Here is a 19437-nt window from a genome sequence, read left to right as displayed (position 1 = left end):
TCATAATTATTTTCAAACTATATTTATTTTGATAATTACATTACACGATTTGATAAAAAAGGAGTATTACAAAATGTACAAAATACAGCCGCATTTTTTTTAAGATTTTTAAACTAGAAATACATCTTCAATAGTTATAAAAACTTTGAGTAATTTAGTTTAGAACCATGAAAAACACTTAAAAGAAATGCATGCACCTAAAATTTTTCCTTACAAATATACGTCTATGATTTTTTAAAGTCACGTGACATTTCCATTTAGACTCCACAATTTCACGTGAGATTCAACTACAGCCTCTTAACTCTTAAGGCAACACCCACCCACACCCAGCACTAAATGATAAAACCACGTTTTTCTTTTTCCCCTCTTTCCCATATATATAGACCCATTACCCTTCCTCTTCAATTCATCCCTTTCTGTGTTTCAATATATATCTCTCTCTCTCTCTCTCTCAAAAAAAAAATATCTCTCTAGCTATACTTCTTTCTCTCCTTCAAATAAAAACCAAACCACATTAAATTAAAATATCACTATACAAAATGGAAAACAACGTACCAATAATAACCAAGAGAGTATGGAGTATGATACGTGTTGCTTTGTTCATGTTAAGAAAAGGCATATCAAAGGGAAAACTAATGATGGACCTCAACATGATGGTCAAACGCCGTAGCAAGCTCGCCGGAAAAGCCATCACCAACCTCATGTTTCATCACCACCACGGTGGCTGCACCTCAAGCCGCCGTAACGACACACGCCTCTCTACCACAAGGGAGTATGAGTTCAGCTGCAGCAACACACCCAACTACAAATTTGCCCTAAACAACAAGCGTCATCACTTCTTCACGTGTACTCATGCGCCTCTCACACAAGACGACGACATTGTAACCGTCAATGCGGTTAAAGCTGTGTTGGAGAGCATGGTAAACAATAATGAAGTGATTGTGGAGGCTTCCCCGGCGCTCCCCGGGTTCGGACGGACTCCTAAGGCGCGGCAGTTGAGGGTGACTGACTCACCCTACCCGCTACACGACACTGACACTGACGCCGAGGTGGATAAGGCTGCTGATGCATTCATAAGGAGGTTCTACTCTCAACTGAGGAAGCAGGATTGAGTCTTGTTTCTTAACATTTCTTTAATGTTAATTATGATTTTGAACGTAAAGTTTGTAACCAATTTTGGATAATCTTATGTCTTTGTGGATGTAAGTGAGGATGCTTGTTATTTATGTTGAGGACTTGATTTTTGTATGTTGGCTTCTATTGCTTATATATGAAAAATAAAAATAAAATATTATTGCAAGTGTGATTAATTTGATCCCGGTCTTTTTCTGCACTTAATTTCCATTTAATTTTTTGTAACAAAGATATAATGACGAAGCTAATATAAATTTTCATCTATATAGCCATTTCATGTAAAAAAGCAAACAATATAGCCATTTCTATTTCTTATTATCGCAATTTTACAGAATATTAATACTACAAACTTAAGTGTATATGTTGGATAATAGTTCTCAGTAAAAAAAAATGTTGGATAATAGTACTCTAGAAAGCATGAAAATAAAATAGATGGGGGTTTGTGTTATCTTCCATTATATAATTGAGATGAGATAATTTCCAAGCATGAAGTTATAGCGACGGATCTATAATATTCTTTAGTAGTTTGAAAATAGATAATATTATGGGGAAATAAAATTAGAGTGAAGATTCAAATCATTCTAAAAGTTAAACCAACGTTGCATTGAGCCTAGTGAAATCAATCGGACTCGAATTTTTGAGTAATGGCTTGCGATTTTGTTGTTGTTGAAATAGTGGATAAGAGGGCTGGGGAGATCTGACCTAAATGTTAGAGAAGGCAAAATGAGCCAACTGGATCAATTTTCGCCTTTGGTGCCATGAACCACACTAAAAAGAAACAGGCATGCTAACTTCGTAGGTGAGTTGAAACTACCACATAGAGCCATCTAATAACGCGGTTGTTCAATAAGTCACTCAAATTGCTCAACTGATTGGGTTGTAATTCTTGATGAATACTTGTTGAGTAAAACTCCATCGGGTTGTAACCTCTCAATGATTATTTTTCACAAAATGTGCGCAATTTGAGGGTTTTTTACCATCCAATTATGCAAACACACTCACAAGGAAAACTTGAGAGTGTTTTTCACAACAACAAAACAAAAACTCAAGTATTGAGAACAACAAAATTGAATCAGCTTTAAACAAGGTCCACAAAAAAGAGGCATAAAGCATATGGACTACATTAAGGTTAGGCTTTTATGGAGTAATGAGGGAGCATGGTTTTTTGTTTTGAATTCTTTTAGCATTCAACTGATGAAACTTCAACTCCATGCATGCTTTTTCAGCAATTCTAGACTAGGCTATTCAGATTTTGAAAAATTAAGTGCATTTTAGGGTTCACTTTTGTGAAAGACAAAAAATACTTTGTTGAAGTATACGAGTGATAAAGGTGAATTGGTGAGGGACATATAAAAGTTTTACTTCTTCCACTAAGGAGATTATAAGTTTATTTACTTCTTCCACTAATAAATAACAATAACTAATATTAGTCATAAAAATATTCTATACACTTAATTTTTAGCATGTTTGAATAATATTTTCGATTGAAATTAATTTGGAGAGAATACATGATTCGTAATTTTTTTTTTTTAACATTATATGATGCTCAGAATGAGTTCCCTTTAGATATGTTTTTAGCTGACCTTATAAGAAAAAAGAAACTGAATAACACATAAAAACTCATCATCTTTTTCTCTTTTTTTGTGTGTTTTCATATAATTAAAAAATAAATAGAAAATTAGGTGTGTGAATACTGAATACTATAGTATAGTGTATATATTAGTTATTGATTGGCACACTTCACCTAAGCCTCACGCTTTTTGAGTTGTTGTTGCCAGCTTTCATATAGTGAATAAACTAACTTCTTCTAGTAAGCTAGTTAAAATGGTAAGCTTGCTGGCTAGCTAGTTTTGAATTAAATAATGTTACATATTCGGGCTATAGAAATAACAGCTCTGAGACCCAGCTCACTTTCACAATTTTTATTAATTGAATTTGTTTTTTACAGAACAATGTTTTAATTTATATACTTTTTGTAAGAGCAAAAGGAAATAATTAGATTAATTAAGAATACAAGCACTCAACTCAAATTAACTATACTATATTACTCCCTAAATATATACAAAGGTTTAGGGTCTTGCTAACTTGTGTGCCCTAAGGGCACAAAGATAAAAAACTAAATGTCGAAATTTAATCTTGAAAATTGTGTATTCATAACTTTAAAAGCTTAAAAATTTATATTTTCAATGCAATATATATTTTTTTATTTTATTTTAAGATCCTTATCTTGTGTTCCTAGGACACAAGTTAACATTTCTCAAAAAGTTATTGCCCCTATTTAATAGGATCTTATTCAAAAAAAAAAAAATTAACTATACTTCCTTCGGTGTAAATTATAAGAAAAATAAAAAATATCAAAACCAAGTAGATTTTTATTTATTTTTGAAATTTTCGAATATTTTTCAAATGAAACTAGCACCTTCATGCATGTGAAATGATAAATAGAGAGAAATTAAAAACACTCATTAAATAAGAAATCACTCACTTGGTATGGACAATGCGTAATATTTGCAAGGTTCCGGGGTTCAAACCCCGGCGACCACCCAAAAAAAAATAAGAATAAAAAAATGTTAAGCAATAACCTAACACACCTTAAAATTTTTAATTTTCTTTTTGTAAATGAAACAAACAAATTAAAGTCTCCTAATTAGACTATATTTTGTTAGGGGAAGATTTAGACTAATTTGTTTATAAAATCTTACAGTCTTAAACTTAATAATTGAATAAAAAATAAAAATGGCTGGCGCCCTATGGAATGTGTGAATTTCAATGGAAGAAATAGTATAGTAGTAGGAATATATATATATATATATATATATATATATATATATATATATATATATATAGGGATAGGATCAAATGACACCAAGGTGTCAAACTAAATTTGACACCAAATCCTAACCATCAATCCATTTTAATCCGACGTCTCCCATCAAGTCATTAAATGCTCACATGCTTTATCAAATGATCCAAATTTTAATTTTAGAAATAATTTATTCTTTATTTTCTTGGTTAATTACTTACCATTTTCGTTATATTTTACACCAATAGGTAGATGATTGCCATTTGATTTCTCTCTACTATTGTTTTTAGAGATTCTATTTACTAATATTTGTTCGATCATCTTTGTATCCTATTTTATTTACTAATATTTGTTCGATCATCTTTGTATCCTATTTTTATTGGCTACTCTTTCATTTGTTGGATGGTATTATTCTTGAGTTCATGCTGCTGATATTCTTGTATCGAGTGTTCTAGCATTTGTGTTTTGCCTTCATTTAGTAGAATATGTTCTTTTTAATTTTTTGGTGACATTGTTCATTCATTATCCCTGCAGCTCTTTATAAATCAATTTTCTTTGGGTTCTTCTAAGAAAAATAAAAATAAAAACGATGATATTGATAAGCCTAAAAAAAACAAGGATGACAGTGAATAGTGTAAAGAAACCATTAATAATATACCATTAGAGAATTTTTGGTAAAAATTAATCAAGAGAAGAAAGAATAAATTGTTTCTAAAATTAAAATTTGGATCATTTGATCAAGCGTGTGAGCATTTAATGAATTGATGAGAGACGTTGGATTAAAGTTGGATTAATGGTTATGATTTGGTGTCAAATTTAATTTGACACCTTGGTGTCATTTGATCCTATCCCATATATATATATATATATATATATATATATATATATATATATATATATATATCAACAAAAAATAGATACTATAGAAGGAAAGAAAGCGAAAGAAGTAAAAATTGTAATAGGTAATTTAATGATGAAGGAAAAGCAGACATATAAATAGAAAAAGTAAAACATAAAGAAGAGCAATTAAGGAGACAAAATGTGTAATCCAATATTACTCCTAATCAAAGTAAAAACAAATATTATGCTTGTATAGGGTAACTATGCCAATTTTGTTACTTTCCCATTAATTTGTGTCATCCCGTGTAGGCGTGGAAATTTTCTTCCTTGGCAACCAACTTAATTATGCAGGAGAAAAGTGGTATCTTTATAAAACTTAAAAAAGTCATTGAATGGCAAAAACAAAAGCAAAAGCAAAAAAGAGAGAAAGGAAGCCAAAGTTAAGAAAGGTAGCAATATTTTTTGGAGAGGGGCCAGCTATGGTTTCACTTTGACAAGTTAGTGGAAATTATTATATGAAGACAATGTAGTGGTGGGTCTTCTCCTTAAAGCTCATTTAACTTTAAACCAAATCCGGGTCACCAATCACACACAATCAAAAGCCTTAGGTTCAATTCTGTATGTATTTTGGCACAAATACATGCATATATACTACAATAATTTGTCACCAATTGTTGTCACTATACATTTGAAGAGCGTCATTCATTCATTTTTATATAGACACGGCAAGCAAGATAATTTGATCATAGTTAATTCGATCATGAGGTGAAGTCTAATTAAGTATTATTTCAATCTTTAATTCTTGCGAGAGTCTTAACTAATATGTTATCGGTCGAAGTTCATTGTTTGATTAGAAAAACAAAAATTAAAGGTGCGCAAAACAAATGCAAGAGAAAGTAGGAAAAAATGCAAAAATTAAGATTGTATTTAGTTAAAGGGGACCATATAGGAGGACACGAGATAAATAATTTTAAATTAGAATTGTTTAGTTCGGTTGTTTAAGGAGATGAGAGAAAAAGAGGCAAGCAAAATTCCTCCTAGTTTTTTTTTTTTTTTTTGATAAAGAGGGGAGATAATTGTATTTTATATTTGAACTTTTTTTAGGGGATATTTGAACTTAAATAATTTTCTATTTAATATGATATTAAATACTAATGGTAACAAAATATAATTATATTTTCCATCCATTAATTAAAATTATTCTTATCCATTCAACAAACCTAATACAACTAATTTTAAAATTTATCCTATCATCTTCTCTCATTTCTCCTCCATTAAGTAGTTGAATCAAGCAGGCAATAAGAGAATGCTAAATAAATTATATAATCAAAGATTCAATCAAGAAGAATGAATGATAATATATTTTTATGTGCAAGGGAAAAGAAAGAAAGCTTTATTATGAGGATTTATGAACAAAACATATCTGCAAAGTATATTGGAATATACTATTAATCCCTAATTAGAAGATTCAATCATTTTTTTAGTACATTTGTCGAAGGAAAAACAAAAATCCCTTTTAGTACCAAAGTGTGTACGTTAAGGTTCGTCCCTCTCTGGAAGATTCGATCAACCGTACTCTACAATTTGTTAGGTATACACTAATTAAATACTTTATTTTTATAATCTCATATCATCTCAATTAATAATGGAAGATAACACAAACCATCCATTTCATTTCTATTCCTTTATGTTTTCCAGAGTACTATAACCCCTCATAGTTTTAAATCAGAAATGGCTTCATGAAAATTATTATACGCAGATCAAAGTATTTTTATTTTTAATCAGCATAATATATATTTTTAGCGTGTGTGTGCTTTGCTATTGATCTCTTATTAGAACAAAAAACAAGTATTCTGTAGAATTACTAGGGTGACAAAGATCAAATACGCTGATTTCTTATGATGAAAAATACATAAAATTAAAATGGCTATATAAATGAAAATCCATATTAGCTTCATTTAGTATATAACCTTGTCTCAAAAAAAATAAAACGGAAATTAAGTGATAAGTATCATAGAAATCAGCTGAAGAGAAAGACAGCGATCAAATTAATTACACTTCTTATAACATTTTTATTTTTCATATATAAACAATACAAAAATTAAGTCCTCAACATAAATTGCTTCAAAAAAAGTCCTCAACATAAATAACAAGCATCGTCTCTTACATCCACAAAGACATAAGGTTATCCAAAATTGGTTACAAACTTTACGTTCAAAATCATAATTAATATTAAAGAAATGTTAAGAAACAAGACTCAATCCTGCTTCCTCAATTGCGAGTAGAACCTCCTTATGAATGCATCAGCAGCCTTGTCCACCTCGGCGTCAGTGTCAGTGTCAGTGTCGTGTAGGGGAAATGGTGAGTCAGTCACCCTCAACTGCCTTGTCTTGGGAGTCCGTCCAAATCCGGGGAGGGCCGGGGAAGCCTCCACAATCACTTCATTATTGTTTACCATGCTCTCCAACACAGCTTTAACCGCATTAACGGTCACAATGTCGTCGTCTTGTGTGTGAGGCGCGTGAGTACACGTGAAGAAGTGATGACGCTTGTTGTTTAGGGCAAATTTGTAGTTGGGTGTGTTGCTGCAACTGAACTCATACTCCCTTGTGGTAGAGAGGCGTGTGTCGTTACGGCGGCTTGAGGTGGAGCCACCGTGGTGGTGATGAAACATGAGGTTGGTGATGGCTTTTCCGGCGAGCTTGCTACGGCGTTTGACCATCATGTTGAGGTCCATCATTAGTTTTCCCTTTGATATGCCTTTTCTTAACATGAACAAGGCCACACGTATCATGCTCCAAACTCTCTTGGTTATTATTGGTACGTTGTTTTCCATTTTGTATGGTGGTTTTAATTTAATTTGGTTTGGTTTTTATTTGAATGAGAAAAAGAGGTGTAGGTAGAGAGATTTTTTTTTGGAGAGAGAGAGAAAGAGAGATATATTGAAACACAAAGAAAGGGATGAATTGAAGAGGAAGGGTAATGGGTGTATATATATATATATATATATATATATATATATATATATATATATATATATGTGAATGTAATGGGGAAAAGAGGGAGAAAGAAAAACGTGGTTTTTTTTTTTTTTTGTGTGATTGAATCAACCTACCCTAGAACTTTTGAATAACCCGTGGTGTGGGTACATAGATATTTATCATTTAGTGCTACTTTAGTTTTAGCTTTTCATTTTTATTTTATTTAATTTAACTGAGTATGATTGGTGGGGGGTGTTGCCTTAGGAGTTAAGAGGTAAGACTTTGAAGTTGAATCTCATGTGAGATTTTTTAGTTTAAATGGAAATGTCACGTGACTTTGAAAAACTGTGTATGTTGGAACATGTGTGGAAATTGAGTTAAAAAGACTAAACACAAATTCCCATGTTGGGTAGAACTAGTGTTGTGTGAATTGAAAAAAGTGGAAGTCCCACATCGGATGGAACACACACATTAGTAGTGTTTATATAGTGGGGGTGTACCTCTAATTAATGGGGGTACATAAGCACTAGAGAAAAAATATATATTGATATATATTTTATTATTTGGAAATGATAAATTAAATAATTAATTTAATCATTATTAGAAAGTGCTTTCTTAGTCCCCAAGTTTTGCTAAAATATTTTGGTACATAATATAATATATTTTTGTACTAAATTTAATATATTTTAGTACTCAATTAAGATATTTTTGTACTAGATCTAATATGTGAATTACTTAATCGCAAAGTAATATGTTACTTGTTCCCAAAGTTTCTCATATTACTTGTTCCCAAAGTTTCTCACTTATTAGTTGTGAATTTTCTCTATAAATAGAGAGCTCACACAGTGCATTCCAGACACAAAAGAGTTTCATTGAGTTGTCGGGAACTCTTTCTCTCTTCTCCCTTTTTTGACTTGTGTTGACGAGTCTTTCATCTCTTCTCCCTCCTTCGACTTGTTTAACAAGTCCTTCTCCTTTTTCTACTCCTTTCTGTCCCTTCGGAATTAAGAGTGTTCTTAAGACCATAGTCCCTTTTCGGTTTAATGTCCCTTCGGAATTAAGAATGGTCTTAAGTTCATAGTCCCTTCGGTAATATACGTCCCTTCGGAATAAAGAGTACTATTAAGATCATAGTCCCTTTCGTAATAATAATGTCCCGTCGGAATTATGAATGATCTTAACAGTATATAAATTATTTAAATATTTTTCTATTTGAGGAGAAATGGTGGTATCACCATATTTGAGTGGTCGTAGTACCATATTGAAAGTTTGGAGAACTTAAAGGTTAGAATGGTGGAAACACCATAATTGAGTGGTCTTAGCACCATAATAGAATGGTAATAATACCATATTAAAGTGGTTTCAGTATTAAAGAGTGGTCTTAGTACCATATTTGAAGGTGTAATTCTCGAACGGTTTTCTACGGTGCAGTAGTTAACCGCACAGTTGTAGCTGGGCTTGTTTTATCCTGGAGGCGGCGTGGTTGATAGTCTACCTTGCACAATTTTGGGTAGTGCCACGAAACGTCTTAAAGAGAGCGACCTGGTCGTGACTCAACCTAGTAACAACTTCGGTAGATAATAGAATTTGGAAATCCAAATACAACAGTTTGGAAATCCAAAAACAACAATTTTAAGACGTTTCGATATGCTATGTCTACCGGAGAAGTTACTTATTGAGGTTAAGATTAAGGATAAATCAAGCTATAGATTTACATCTTTCGACTGAAACGATGAAGTGATTGTTGTTTCAATCAACAACAATAAAATTTTATTTGATGAAAACAATAATTTGTTACAAAACAAATTATTAGTTACAGAACCAAACAAGTTTTGATTGTTACAAAACATGAGAAAAAAACGTTTGGAGCTCATAATACGAGCGTCACGTATCTTTTGTTACAAAAAGAAGAAAAAAATAATTTAGTTCCATTTGTTACAAAAATAGTAACAAAGAATGGAAAATGATAAAGTTTTATTTTTATATAAAACTTAATGTCCCTTACGTGTTATTTTAAAACAATAACAAGAATTGCCATAAATTTAATGGCATACTGGATATCTAGACATGTTGGATGCTCTAAATATTGGAAAGAATCTGAATTTCAGATTTCTATTGAATAAGACTGAGTTGACTCAGACTTAAAGAGAAACTTGTGTACCATGCATTCTTGTGGAAAAAGATTGCACCTTGATGGTACGTTAAAAATTAAATTCTCCTTCTATTTTATTAGTTGTGTGATTTTAATATTTGACATATCAAAATTGATCATGAACAAGAGTTTAATTTTTGAGTAACTTGGACTTAATTCCAACGTTATATAATTAGACAATTTTATTTATTGCAGTCAAGATATATGAACCAAAAGTTCATATAAATCAGAATTTAGAGAATTGAATCTCTAAACATAATAAATTATGATATGTGTTAATTTGATGACACATAAATTAGAAATGATAAAATGATATTTTTATCATATTTATTGATGACTGTGAATTTTGGAAAATAAAATTGATGTGCTTGAATGTTCAATTTTTATAACGAAAATTGAAATTTATAGAGTACCCAAGTCTAAGAACAAAAATTCTAATTAAGAAATTTTTGAAGAAAAGACAATCCAACTTGTCTTATTTTTGAACTTGGGATTGTCCGGACTATATTTGGCTTCAGGACCCCAAGAGAGTTAAACTCACTAGTAGAGCCTATGAATGTGTATTCATTAGGTATGTTATAAATAACGAAGCATATAGGTTTTAGGACCTAAATGTTAAAGTGATCATAGAATTAAAAAGATGTTGATTTCTATGAAGTAAGTACCCCTGTAAATTAAAGAATAGTGGGGGCACTAGTGGGGGTAAACTAAATTCCCTTCTAAAGATTAAGAACTAGTGGGGGCACTATATCTAATCACATTCATGTAATTAGAAATAGTTATGAAAACATCATACGAGATGTTATAGAACCTCAAGGAGGTAAGAAAGCTAAAAATGCTAAAAGAGTATGAACTTGGTTTATACATTGGAAGAAGATCCATTAAGCCTTAAAAAGCTATATCCTTAATGGATGCTGAATTATGGCAAGAAGCAATAAACGATGAAATGGATTTTCTAGAGTCTAACAAAACATGACACTTGGTTGACTTGTCTCATAGTTGCAAAACCAATCGGTTGTATTTGGATTTTGGAAAAAGGAACTAAAACCTGATGGTACGGTTGATGAATACAAGGCTCTCCTTGTAGTCAAAGGTTTTAGACAAAGAGAAAAATATAGACTTCTTCGACATTCATTCACCAGTCACGAAAATCATATCCATAAGAGTACTAGTCCCTTTAGCCGCCGTTCATAACTCGATAGTACTCCAAATGGATGTGAAAGTTGCCTCTTTTTATGGTGAACTAGAAGAAGAAATCTATATAAAACAACCTGAAAGTTTTGCGATTCATGGACAAGAAAACAAGGTCTGTAAGTTAGATAATTATTTGTATGGTCTAAAATAAACTCTTAAGGAATGACATGAAAAATTTGACATTCTAATGTTATCGAATGAGTATAAAGTGAATGAAAGTGACAAATAATATTTGCACGATCATATGTCTCTATGAAGACAACTTGCTCATACTTGGTTTAAAGATTCATGTTATGAATTATGTGAAATCATTGTTTATCAACAACATTGATATGAAAGACCTAGACAAAGTTGAAGTAATTCTTGGTTTCAAGATTACTAGATCAGAAAAGAGAACTTTTTTGATAAATCTCACAAAGTTGAGAAGATCTTAAGAAAATGTTATTATTTGAATGTAAACTTGAAAGCATATATTATGATCCAAGTGTAAGAACACTTGAGATGAAGTTAAAAAAATAGAATATGCGAGCATCATTGGCAGTCCTTAGGTAAGCCAATGAATGTATTAGACCCGACATTGTCGATGTCGTAAAAATCTTGTGCAAGTTTACTAGTAGACAAAAGAAAAGCATTGTGATGCTATTGAAAGAGTCATGAGGTGCCTTAAAAGACTATGACTCTAAGATTACATTATGAGAAGTATCCTATTGTACTTGAATGGTACAAGATACAAATGAGAAGTATCATATTGTACATGAATGGTAAAAGATACAAAATAGAACATCCTTCAGATGAGTCTTAAAGCGACTAGTGACTGTACATTGAGCATCACTAGAGGAGTTGTTTGTTAAAACAAATGATATTGACTCAGTCCACTATGGAATTAATCTGGGATGAGAACACTAGAGAAAACTAGTGAAGAAGCAAGTTGATAAGATACTTGCTAGCTGAGAACCCTTAGTGGGTAAAACTGTTTCCAGAAGTGTTAATTTATTGTGATAGTCTGCAGCTATTACAAAATTGAGAATCGTTACTACAATGGCAAGAGACGATTATTAAGGCACAAACACATAAAGGATTAGAGAGCTAGCTACTCTCAAAAGGAACAGTTGAAGTAGATCGTGCACGTACTGATAAAGAATAGTCAATCCTTTGACGAAAGGAATTACTAGAAAGAAAGTCCTAAACACATCCAATAGGATGAGACTAATGCCCAAAGGTCACAAGTGATGGTAACCCGACCTACATGACTGGAGATCCCAAGAAATAGGTTCAATGGGTAATAACAAGTCACAAGTGATAGAACATGCTATGATAAAAGTAAGAAAGCATGATTCCTGCAGCGATAGAAGGATGAGATAATAGAAACTCTTAATGAGATCTATACTCTATTTGGAGTGGAGTACATAGCTACAGGAGTACTCTTGATAGACTCACCTATATGAATGTGGAACTAAGGGCCGGTTCCTATGGGATTCGGGGCAGAATACCTAGAGCGTTCGTTAAAACCGGGATACACGTGCAAGGCCATAAACGCACGGGCTTTTAGAATACACCTTATGAAAAGGTTTGTGTGTGGGTTCTATGTCTGAGATAGAGTTCAATGTTGTAAGCAACTCTGGTTAATCAGAATTTTACTCGCTATGCAAAGGTTCAAGTTGTAGGCGACACCTTTGTTTACTAGCAAATCTTATGGAGACGTTTTTGACGTTATTTATGAAACCATTTTTTAAATTCAAGTGGGGGATTGTTGGAACATGTGTGGAAATTGAGTTAAAAAGACTAAACACAAATTCCCATGTTGGGTAGAACTAGTGTTGTGTGAATTGAAAAAAGTGGAAGTCCCACATCGGATGGAACACACACATTAGTAGTGTTTATATAGTGGGGGTGTACCTCTAATTAATGGGGGTACATAAGCACTAGAGAAAAAATATATATTGATATATATTTTATTATTTGGAAATGATAAATTAAATAATTAATTTAATCATTATTAGAAAGTGCTTTCTTAGTCCCCAAGTTTTGCTAAAATATTTTGGTACATAATATAATATATTTTTGTACTAAATTTAATATATTTTAGTACTCAATTAAGATATTTTTGTACTAGATCTAATATGTGAATTACTTAATCGCAAAGTAATATGTTACTTGTTCCCAAAGTTTCTCATATTACTTGTTCCCAAAGTTTCTCACTTATTAGTTGTGAATTTTCTCTATAAATAGAGAGCTCACACAGTGCATTCCAGACACAAAAGAGTTTCATTGAGTTGTCGGGAACTCTTTCTCTCTTCTCCCTTTTTTGACTTGTGTTGACGAGTCTTTCATCTCTTCTCCCTCCTTCGACTTGTTTAACAAGTCCTTCTCCTTTTTCTACTCCTTTCTGTCCCTTCGGAATTAAGAGTGTTCTTAAGACCATAGTCCCTTTTCGGTTTAATGTCCCTTCGGAATTAAGAATGGTCTTAAGTTCATAGTCCCTTCGGTAATATACGTCCCTTCGGAATAAAGAGTACTATTAAGATCATAGTCCCTTTCGTAATAATAATGTCCCGTCGGAATTATGAATGATCTTAACAGTATATAAATTATTTAAATATTTTTCTATTTGAGGAGAAATGGTGGTATCACCATATTTGAGTGGTCGTAGTACCATATTGAAAGTTTGGAGAACTTAAAGGTTAGAATGGTGGAAACACCATAATTGAGTGGTCTTAGCACCATAATAGAATGGTAATAATACCATATTAAAGTGGTTTCAGTATTAAAGAGTGGTCTTAGTACCATATTTGAAGGTGTAATTCTCGAACGGTTTTCTACGGTGCAGTAGTTAACCGCACAGTTGTAGCTGGGCTTGTTTTATCCTGGAGGCGGCGTGGTTGATAGTCTACCTTGCACAATTTTGGGTAGTGCCACGAAACGTCTTAAAGAGAGCGACCTGGTCGTGACTCAACCTAGTAACAACTTCGGTAGATAATAGAATTTGGAAATCCAAATACAACAGTTTGGAAATCCAAAAACAACAGGTGTGTTGCTGCAACTGAACTCATACTCCCTTGTGGTAGAGAGGCGTGTGTCGTTACGGCGGCTTGAGGTGGAGCCACCGTGGTGGTGATGAAACATGAGGTTGGTGATGGCTTTTCCGGCGAGCTTGCTACGGCGTTTGACCATCATGTTGAGGTCCATCATTAGTTTTCCCTTTGATATGCCTTTTCTTAACATGAACAAGGCCACACGTATCATGCTCCAAACTCTCTTGGTTATTATTGGTACGTTGTTTTCCATTTTGTATGGTGGTTTTAATTTAATTTGGTTTGGTTTTTATTTGAATGAGAAAAAGAGGTGTAGGTAGAGAGATTTTTTTTTGGAGAGAGAGAGAAAGAGAGATATATTGAAACACAAAGAAAGGGATGAATTGAAGAGGAAGGGTAATGGGTGTATATATATATATATATATATATATATATATATATATATATATATATATATATATATATATATATATATGTGAATGTAATGGGGAAAAGAGGGAGAAAGAAAAACGTGGTTTTTTTTTTTTTTTGTGTGATTGAATCAACCTACCCTAGAACTTTTGAATAACCCGTGGTGTGGGTACATAGATATTTATCATTTAGTGCTACTTTAGTTTTAGCTTTTCATTTTTATTTTATTTAATTTAACTGAGTATGATTGGTGGGGGGTGTTGCCTTAGGAGTTAAGAGGTAAGACTTTGAAGTTGAATCTCATGTGAGATTTTTTAGTTTAAATGGAAATGTCACGTGACTTTGAAAAACTGTGTATGTTGATTTTATAAATGTGTATTTTCTTAGGTTCTTTTCGTATTATTTTTAACTAAATTATTCATGATTTTCTTAATTCTATAAATTTTTCAGTTTGTTATTGCTACATAAGTACTCACTAATATAAACTGCAAAAAAAAAAAAAAAAAAAAATCATCATAAGATTACACACTTTGAATTTGAAAGGCTCTCTATGTACCCTTTGAATTGCTCACACGTTCTCCCAAAATTCCCTTTAAGTAACTACCAAGGGTTAGGTTCCAATATACATCAGCCTTATACAAGAACAAAATACTTGTTCTCATATGCGTTCACTTTGAATTCTTTATATCCAAACATTCTCATAGTTCAACATTTGATTTTCATCAACCTTGGGTCGAAGAAATTGTATTTCTTGTGACATTTCTTAAACCCAACAAGTGTTAATTTTCTTTCACTTTGTTTCTGTTGCAAGATAAGGTTTATTTAGAATTCGAATGTGAATGTTGTGTTTAGAACTTTTGTTGTTGTTGATCAAGTAGTGAAATGTGGAATTGAAATGCTATAATTAGAAATGTGAATGTTGTTTTTTAGTTCTATGTGTTTGATGAAATGCTTTATTGATTAATTCATCATTTTCTGTTGGTAGCTTTGGATACGGTGGACGATGTTGGTAAGAGATTAGGCAGGGAGACATTGCACAATTTCATGTGTAGAGTGTGCGACAAATAATCACTCAGCTGAAGCCTCTCCACCACATAACATAACTCACCACAACCACGACCAGAGGACGCTAATAACGGAATTGGTGGTGGTCCTTCTCATATGTCACTCATGCTAAATTTTTGTAAGCACATTGCAGTTAACATATAGGTCAGAGTAGTATGTATAAATATAATCATATTTATGTTTTCTTTACAAATAATATTAATTTTATGTTTTGTTTTTCAAAGGAAATTTTTTAAGGGGATTTTCTATCACGTGCAAATCTACACATGTTAAGAAGTTTAAAATAGAAATTTTGTATTGAAACTTATACATTTGATATTTTTTTTTGAAGGAAAGAAACTTATATCATTTCATTACTTAAAATGTGTTCAATACAATCTGGTATTTCTACCAAAATTTGGAAACTAGCTGAGGATGTGGCCGCCTTAGCTAATCTATGGGCTGCCTCATTTGCTTGTCTCCTCACAAACTCAACACTAGAGTTGACATAGTACTGTTCAAAGATAGTTTTACAATTGTGAATAATCATCCCAAATTCTGTAACATCCTGATGTGCAGATGAAAAACTATCCACCACTTTTTTAGCATCAAGCTCAAAATCGATAGGTCCTAATTGTAAGTGATGAACCCATTCTAAAGCTGATAATAGTCCAAAAGCTTCGCCGACGTGTACCTCACAGACTGGAGCAAACCATTCAGTTTTTGCCAAAACAAAAGTGCCTGTATCATCCCTGATACAAACTCCTATTCCCACTCTATTAGAAAGTTGGGAGAAAGAAGCATCAATATTGCACTTAAATCTTCCTTCAGCTGGTTTGATCCATTTCACAGTTCCTTCTTGTCGTAGATGTGAACAAGATGTATTACAAATCCTACGTGCATCTTGCCAATCATGAAGCATAACTTTTGCTCTCTCGACAACATAAACTGGAGCATCAATTACCTCATTCCACACTCTATTGTTTCTTTGTTTCCATATACTCCACAACACACAACAAAATAAATCTGCATCATCCTTAGATAAATCCTGTAATGCTTTGAAGATAATATTCTTGCTATCCAGATCTTGTTGTAGCAAAATAGAAATAGATGAAAAGAAAGGAAGCATACTCCAAACATTTAAGCTGCTTGGACATTGAAAAAATAAATGAAGTGTATCCTCATTGCTCACCGTACACAGTGTACAATTCATAGGGCATGTGACTCCTTTATCTTTTAGACGTACACGAGTTGGTAAGCAATTCCTACAAATTCTCCAAATAAAATTTTTTACCTTTGGAGGAATCTTGAGCTTCCAAATTAGATTCCAAGAGCCTTGTACCTTGAAATGGCTAAATTGCATTTTTGGTCCCTTAACTATTTAGGTACGTAGTATCGCTTTGGTCCCTTAATTAAAATTTGATTTATTTTGGTCCCTTAACTTCTCTCCGTTGCACATTTTGGTCCTTCCCTTTAGTTTTAATTCAAAAACGTTAGGTTTTCTTCATTTTCTTCTGGAATTCTTGTTGTTGAAGGTTGATGGAGATGATATATATGAACATGAAAAAGAGGAGAAGAAGATGAAGAAAACCTAACGTTTTTGAATTAAAACAAACGGAAATGACCAAAATGTGTAACGGAGAGAAGTTAAGGGACCAAAATAAATCAAATTTTAATTAAGGGACCAAAGGATACTACCTAAATAGTTAAGGGACCAAAAATGCAATTTAGCCTATTAAATATAACACTTTTGAATAAATAATTGTTGTTTTTTTAAAAAAAATTACTACTATTTGTCGTTGTTTTAACATGTGTGTAATGTTACACATGTTAGTTTTATGATAATAAACAAATCCGAATACAAAATGTTGTCGATTTGGGCTAAGACAAGAAAACTAATATTGTTTTAGCAGTAAACTCCCAAAAGCGCTAAAGAAACACAATAAGATCCTAAAAACCAAAAAAACTCCAAAAGGATACCAACTATGCCAATACCAGCCACCACACCGCTGCTAGCCATCACCAAACCTTGTTGATACCAACTATGGTTAAGTTAACAAGAACACATGCACGACATCGACAAAATGGTGGCATATAGGGACACAAGAAGCTTTCATTTTTCCATTGGTGAGATGATCATCGTATTGTATGATGTTTCATGTCTGTTACATTTGCCTATCGGTGGTAAGCTTCTGGACCATTCACAGACAAATGTCTAAAGACGAAGGTGTTGAGTTGTTGAATTATTTGTTTGGATTAGACATAGACGAAGCTTAGGTCGAATACAACAAATTAAAAAGTGTTCATGTAACCATCATTTTCCTACGACAAGTCTTCTACCAACATCATACAAGATAATTTTAGTTTGATAATCAACCAGGGATGAGGGCTATTAGATATCAATAGAGGACTAAATGCATCAGAGGTTACCTCGTTTTCTTTGTTGGATGCTATATATTTACCTTGATTTTATTTATCTTAATTTTTTGTGATTATATATCTATTTCAAAATGGAACTTCATATTTCTTTTGACAAATTCACTAAGGATATTAACTCGGCCAACAAACTCTAAACATATATAAAAAATAAAGTCCTCAACAAAATTATCATGCATCCATGATCCTCTCTCCTAAGCTTCCACAAAGATATGAAGCTAGTACTATCCAAAACTGCGTACCAAGATTCCATCCTCTTACTTCAACTGCAAGTAAAACCTCTTTATAAAAGCTTCGGCGGCCTTGTCCACCTCGGCATCCGTGTCAGTGTCAAGGTCATGCAACCGGAATGATGGCGAGTCAGTAACCATCGAGTGCCTTGTCTTAGGAGTCTGTCCCAAACCGGGGAACGCCGGGGAAGCCTCCACTATCACCTCATTATTGTTTATCATGTTCTCCAACACAACCTTAACCGCATTAACGGTTACAATGTCGTTGTCTTGTGTGAGAGGCGCGTGAGCGCGCGTCAAGATGTGGTTGTTGCGGTGGCGTTTGTTGTTAAAGGAAAATTTGTATTTAGGTGTGTTGCTGCAGCTGAACTCATACTCCCTTGTGGTAGAGATGCGTGTGTCATTACGGCGGCTTGAGGTGGAGCCACCATGGTGGTGATGGAACATGAGGTTAGTGATGGCTTTTCCGGCGAGCTTGCCGCGGCGTTTGACCATCATGTTGAGGTCCATCATTAGTTTTCCCTTTGATATGCCTTTTCTTAACATGAACAAGGCCACACGAATCATGCTCCATACTCTCTTAGTTATTATTGGTACGTTGTTTTCCATTTTGTATGGTGGTTTTAATTTAATTTGGTTTGGTTTTTATTTGAAGGAGAAAAAGGGGTATAGCTAGAGAGATTTTTTTCTTGGAGAGAGAGAGAGAGAGATATTCAAAACACAAAGAAAGGGATGAGTTGAAGAGGAAGGGTAATGGGTGTTATATATATGTGAATGTAATGGGGAAAGTGGGGAGAAAGAAAAACGTGCTGTTTTTTTATTCTTCTTTTTTTCCTTCTTTTTTTCTTTTTGTGTTTTTTTTTTCTCTTTTTGTGTTTGAATCAACCAACCCTAGAACTTGAATAACTCGTGGGTGCATAGATATTTATTTATTTATTTATTATTTAGTGCTACTTTATTTCAATGGTTCAAATTATTTAGTGCTACTTTATTTTTATCTTTTAATTATTTTTATGTTTTATAGAGCCGATTGTGATTGGTCGGAGGAGTTGCCTTAAGAGTTAAGAGGTAAGACTTTGAAGTTGAATTCAAAGGAAATCTCATGGAACATATGTGCCAAAATGAAAATCATGGATAACACGCGCATTTTGCCTAAAACAGTGGAATAGGTTAATGATGA

General features: G+C 32.9%; 4 protein-coding genes across 4 annotated transcripts; 1 reads left to right on the top strand and 3 right to left on the bottom strand.

The window, feature by feature from the left end:
- Positions 1-409: 409 nt before the first annotated feature.
- Positions 410-1315, top strand: LOC146896843 (uncharacterized). The gene has a single exon (XM_085735796.1). It carries the CDS (start codon positions 540-542, stop codon positions 1110-1112), a length of 573 nt encoding a protein of 190 aa, XP_085591922.1. The 5' UTR covers positions 410-539; the 3' UTR covers positions 1113-1315.
- A 5487-nt stretch (positions 1316-6802) lies between these two features.
- Positions 6803-7746, bottom strand: LOC146896842 (uncharacterized). Its single transcript, XM_085735366.1, has one exon. The coding sequence runs from the start codon at positions 7611-7613 to the stop codon at positions 7035-7037; it is 579 nt and encodes a 192-aa protein (XP_085591492.1). The 5' UTR covers positions 7614-7746; the 3' UTR covers positions 6803-7034.
- Positions 7747-15095: 7349 nt separating this feature from the next.
- On the bottom strand, positions 15096-16720 carry LOC146896841 (uncharacterized). The gene is made up of 2 exons (XM_085736348.1): positions 16004-16720; positions 15096-15179 (listed from the first exon to the last, which is right to left on the bottom strand). The coding sequence occupies exons 1-2, from the start codon at positions 16718-16720 to the stop codon at positions 15096-15098; spliced, it is 801 nt and encodes a 266-aa protein (XP_085592474.1).
- Positions 16721-17686: 966 nt separating this feature from the next.
- Positions 17687-18998, bottom strand: LOC146896840 (uncharacterized). The gene has a single exon (XM_085735762.1). The coding sequence runs from the start codon at positions 18864-18866 to the stop codon at positions 18285-18287; it is 582 nt and encodes a 193-aa protein (XP_085591888.1). The 5' UTR covers positions 18867-18998; the 3' UTR covers positions 17687-18284.
- Between the last annotated feature and the right edge of the window lie 439 nt (positions 18999-19437).

This window comes from Medicago sativa, chromosome 8 (assembly GCF_051527215.1).
Source record: "Medicago sativa cultivar Bolivia chromosome 8, Bolivia_mono, whole genome shotgun sequence".
NCBI classification, from domain to species: domain Eukaryota; kingdom Viridiplantae; phylum Streptophyta; class Magnoliopsida; order Fabales; family Fabaceae; genus Medicago; species Medicago sativa.
This window is presented reverse-complemented; position numbering and strand designations above follow the sequence as displayed.

Coding starts and splice junctions, on each gene's coding strand:
- LOC146896843 (XM_085735796.1), top strand. CDS start 540: ATGGAAAACAACGTACCAATAATAACCAAGAGAGTATGGAGTATGATA.
- LOC146896842 (XM_085735366.1), bottom strand. CDS start 7,613: ATGGAAAACAACGTACCAATAATAACCAAGAGAGTTTGGAGCATGATA.
- LOC146896841 (XM_085736348.1), bottom strand. CDS start 16,720: ATGCTTCCTTTCTTTTCATCTATTTCTATTTTGCTACAACAAGATCTG. Junction 15,180..16,003: donor CAGCTAGTTTCCAAATTTTG/GTAGAAATACCA, acceptor TTCTTGTATAAG/GCTGATGTATATTGGAACCT.
- LOC146896840 (XM_085735762.1), bottom strand. CDS start 18,866: ATGGAAAACAACGTACCAATAATAACTAAGAGAGTATGGAGCATGATT.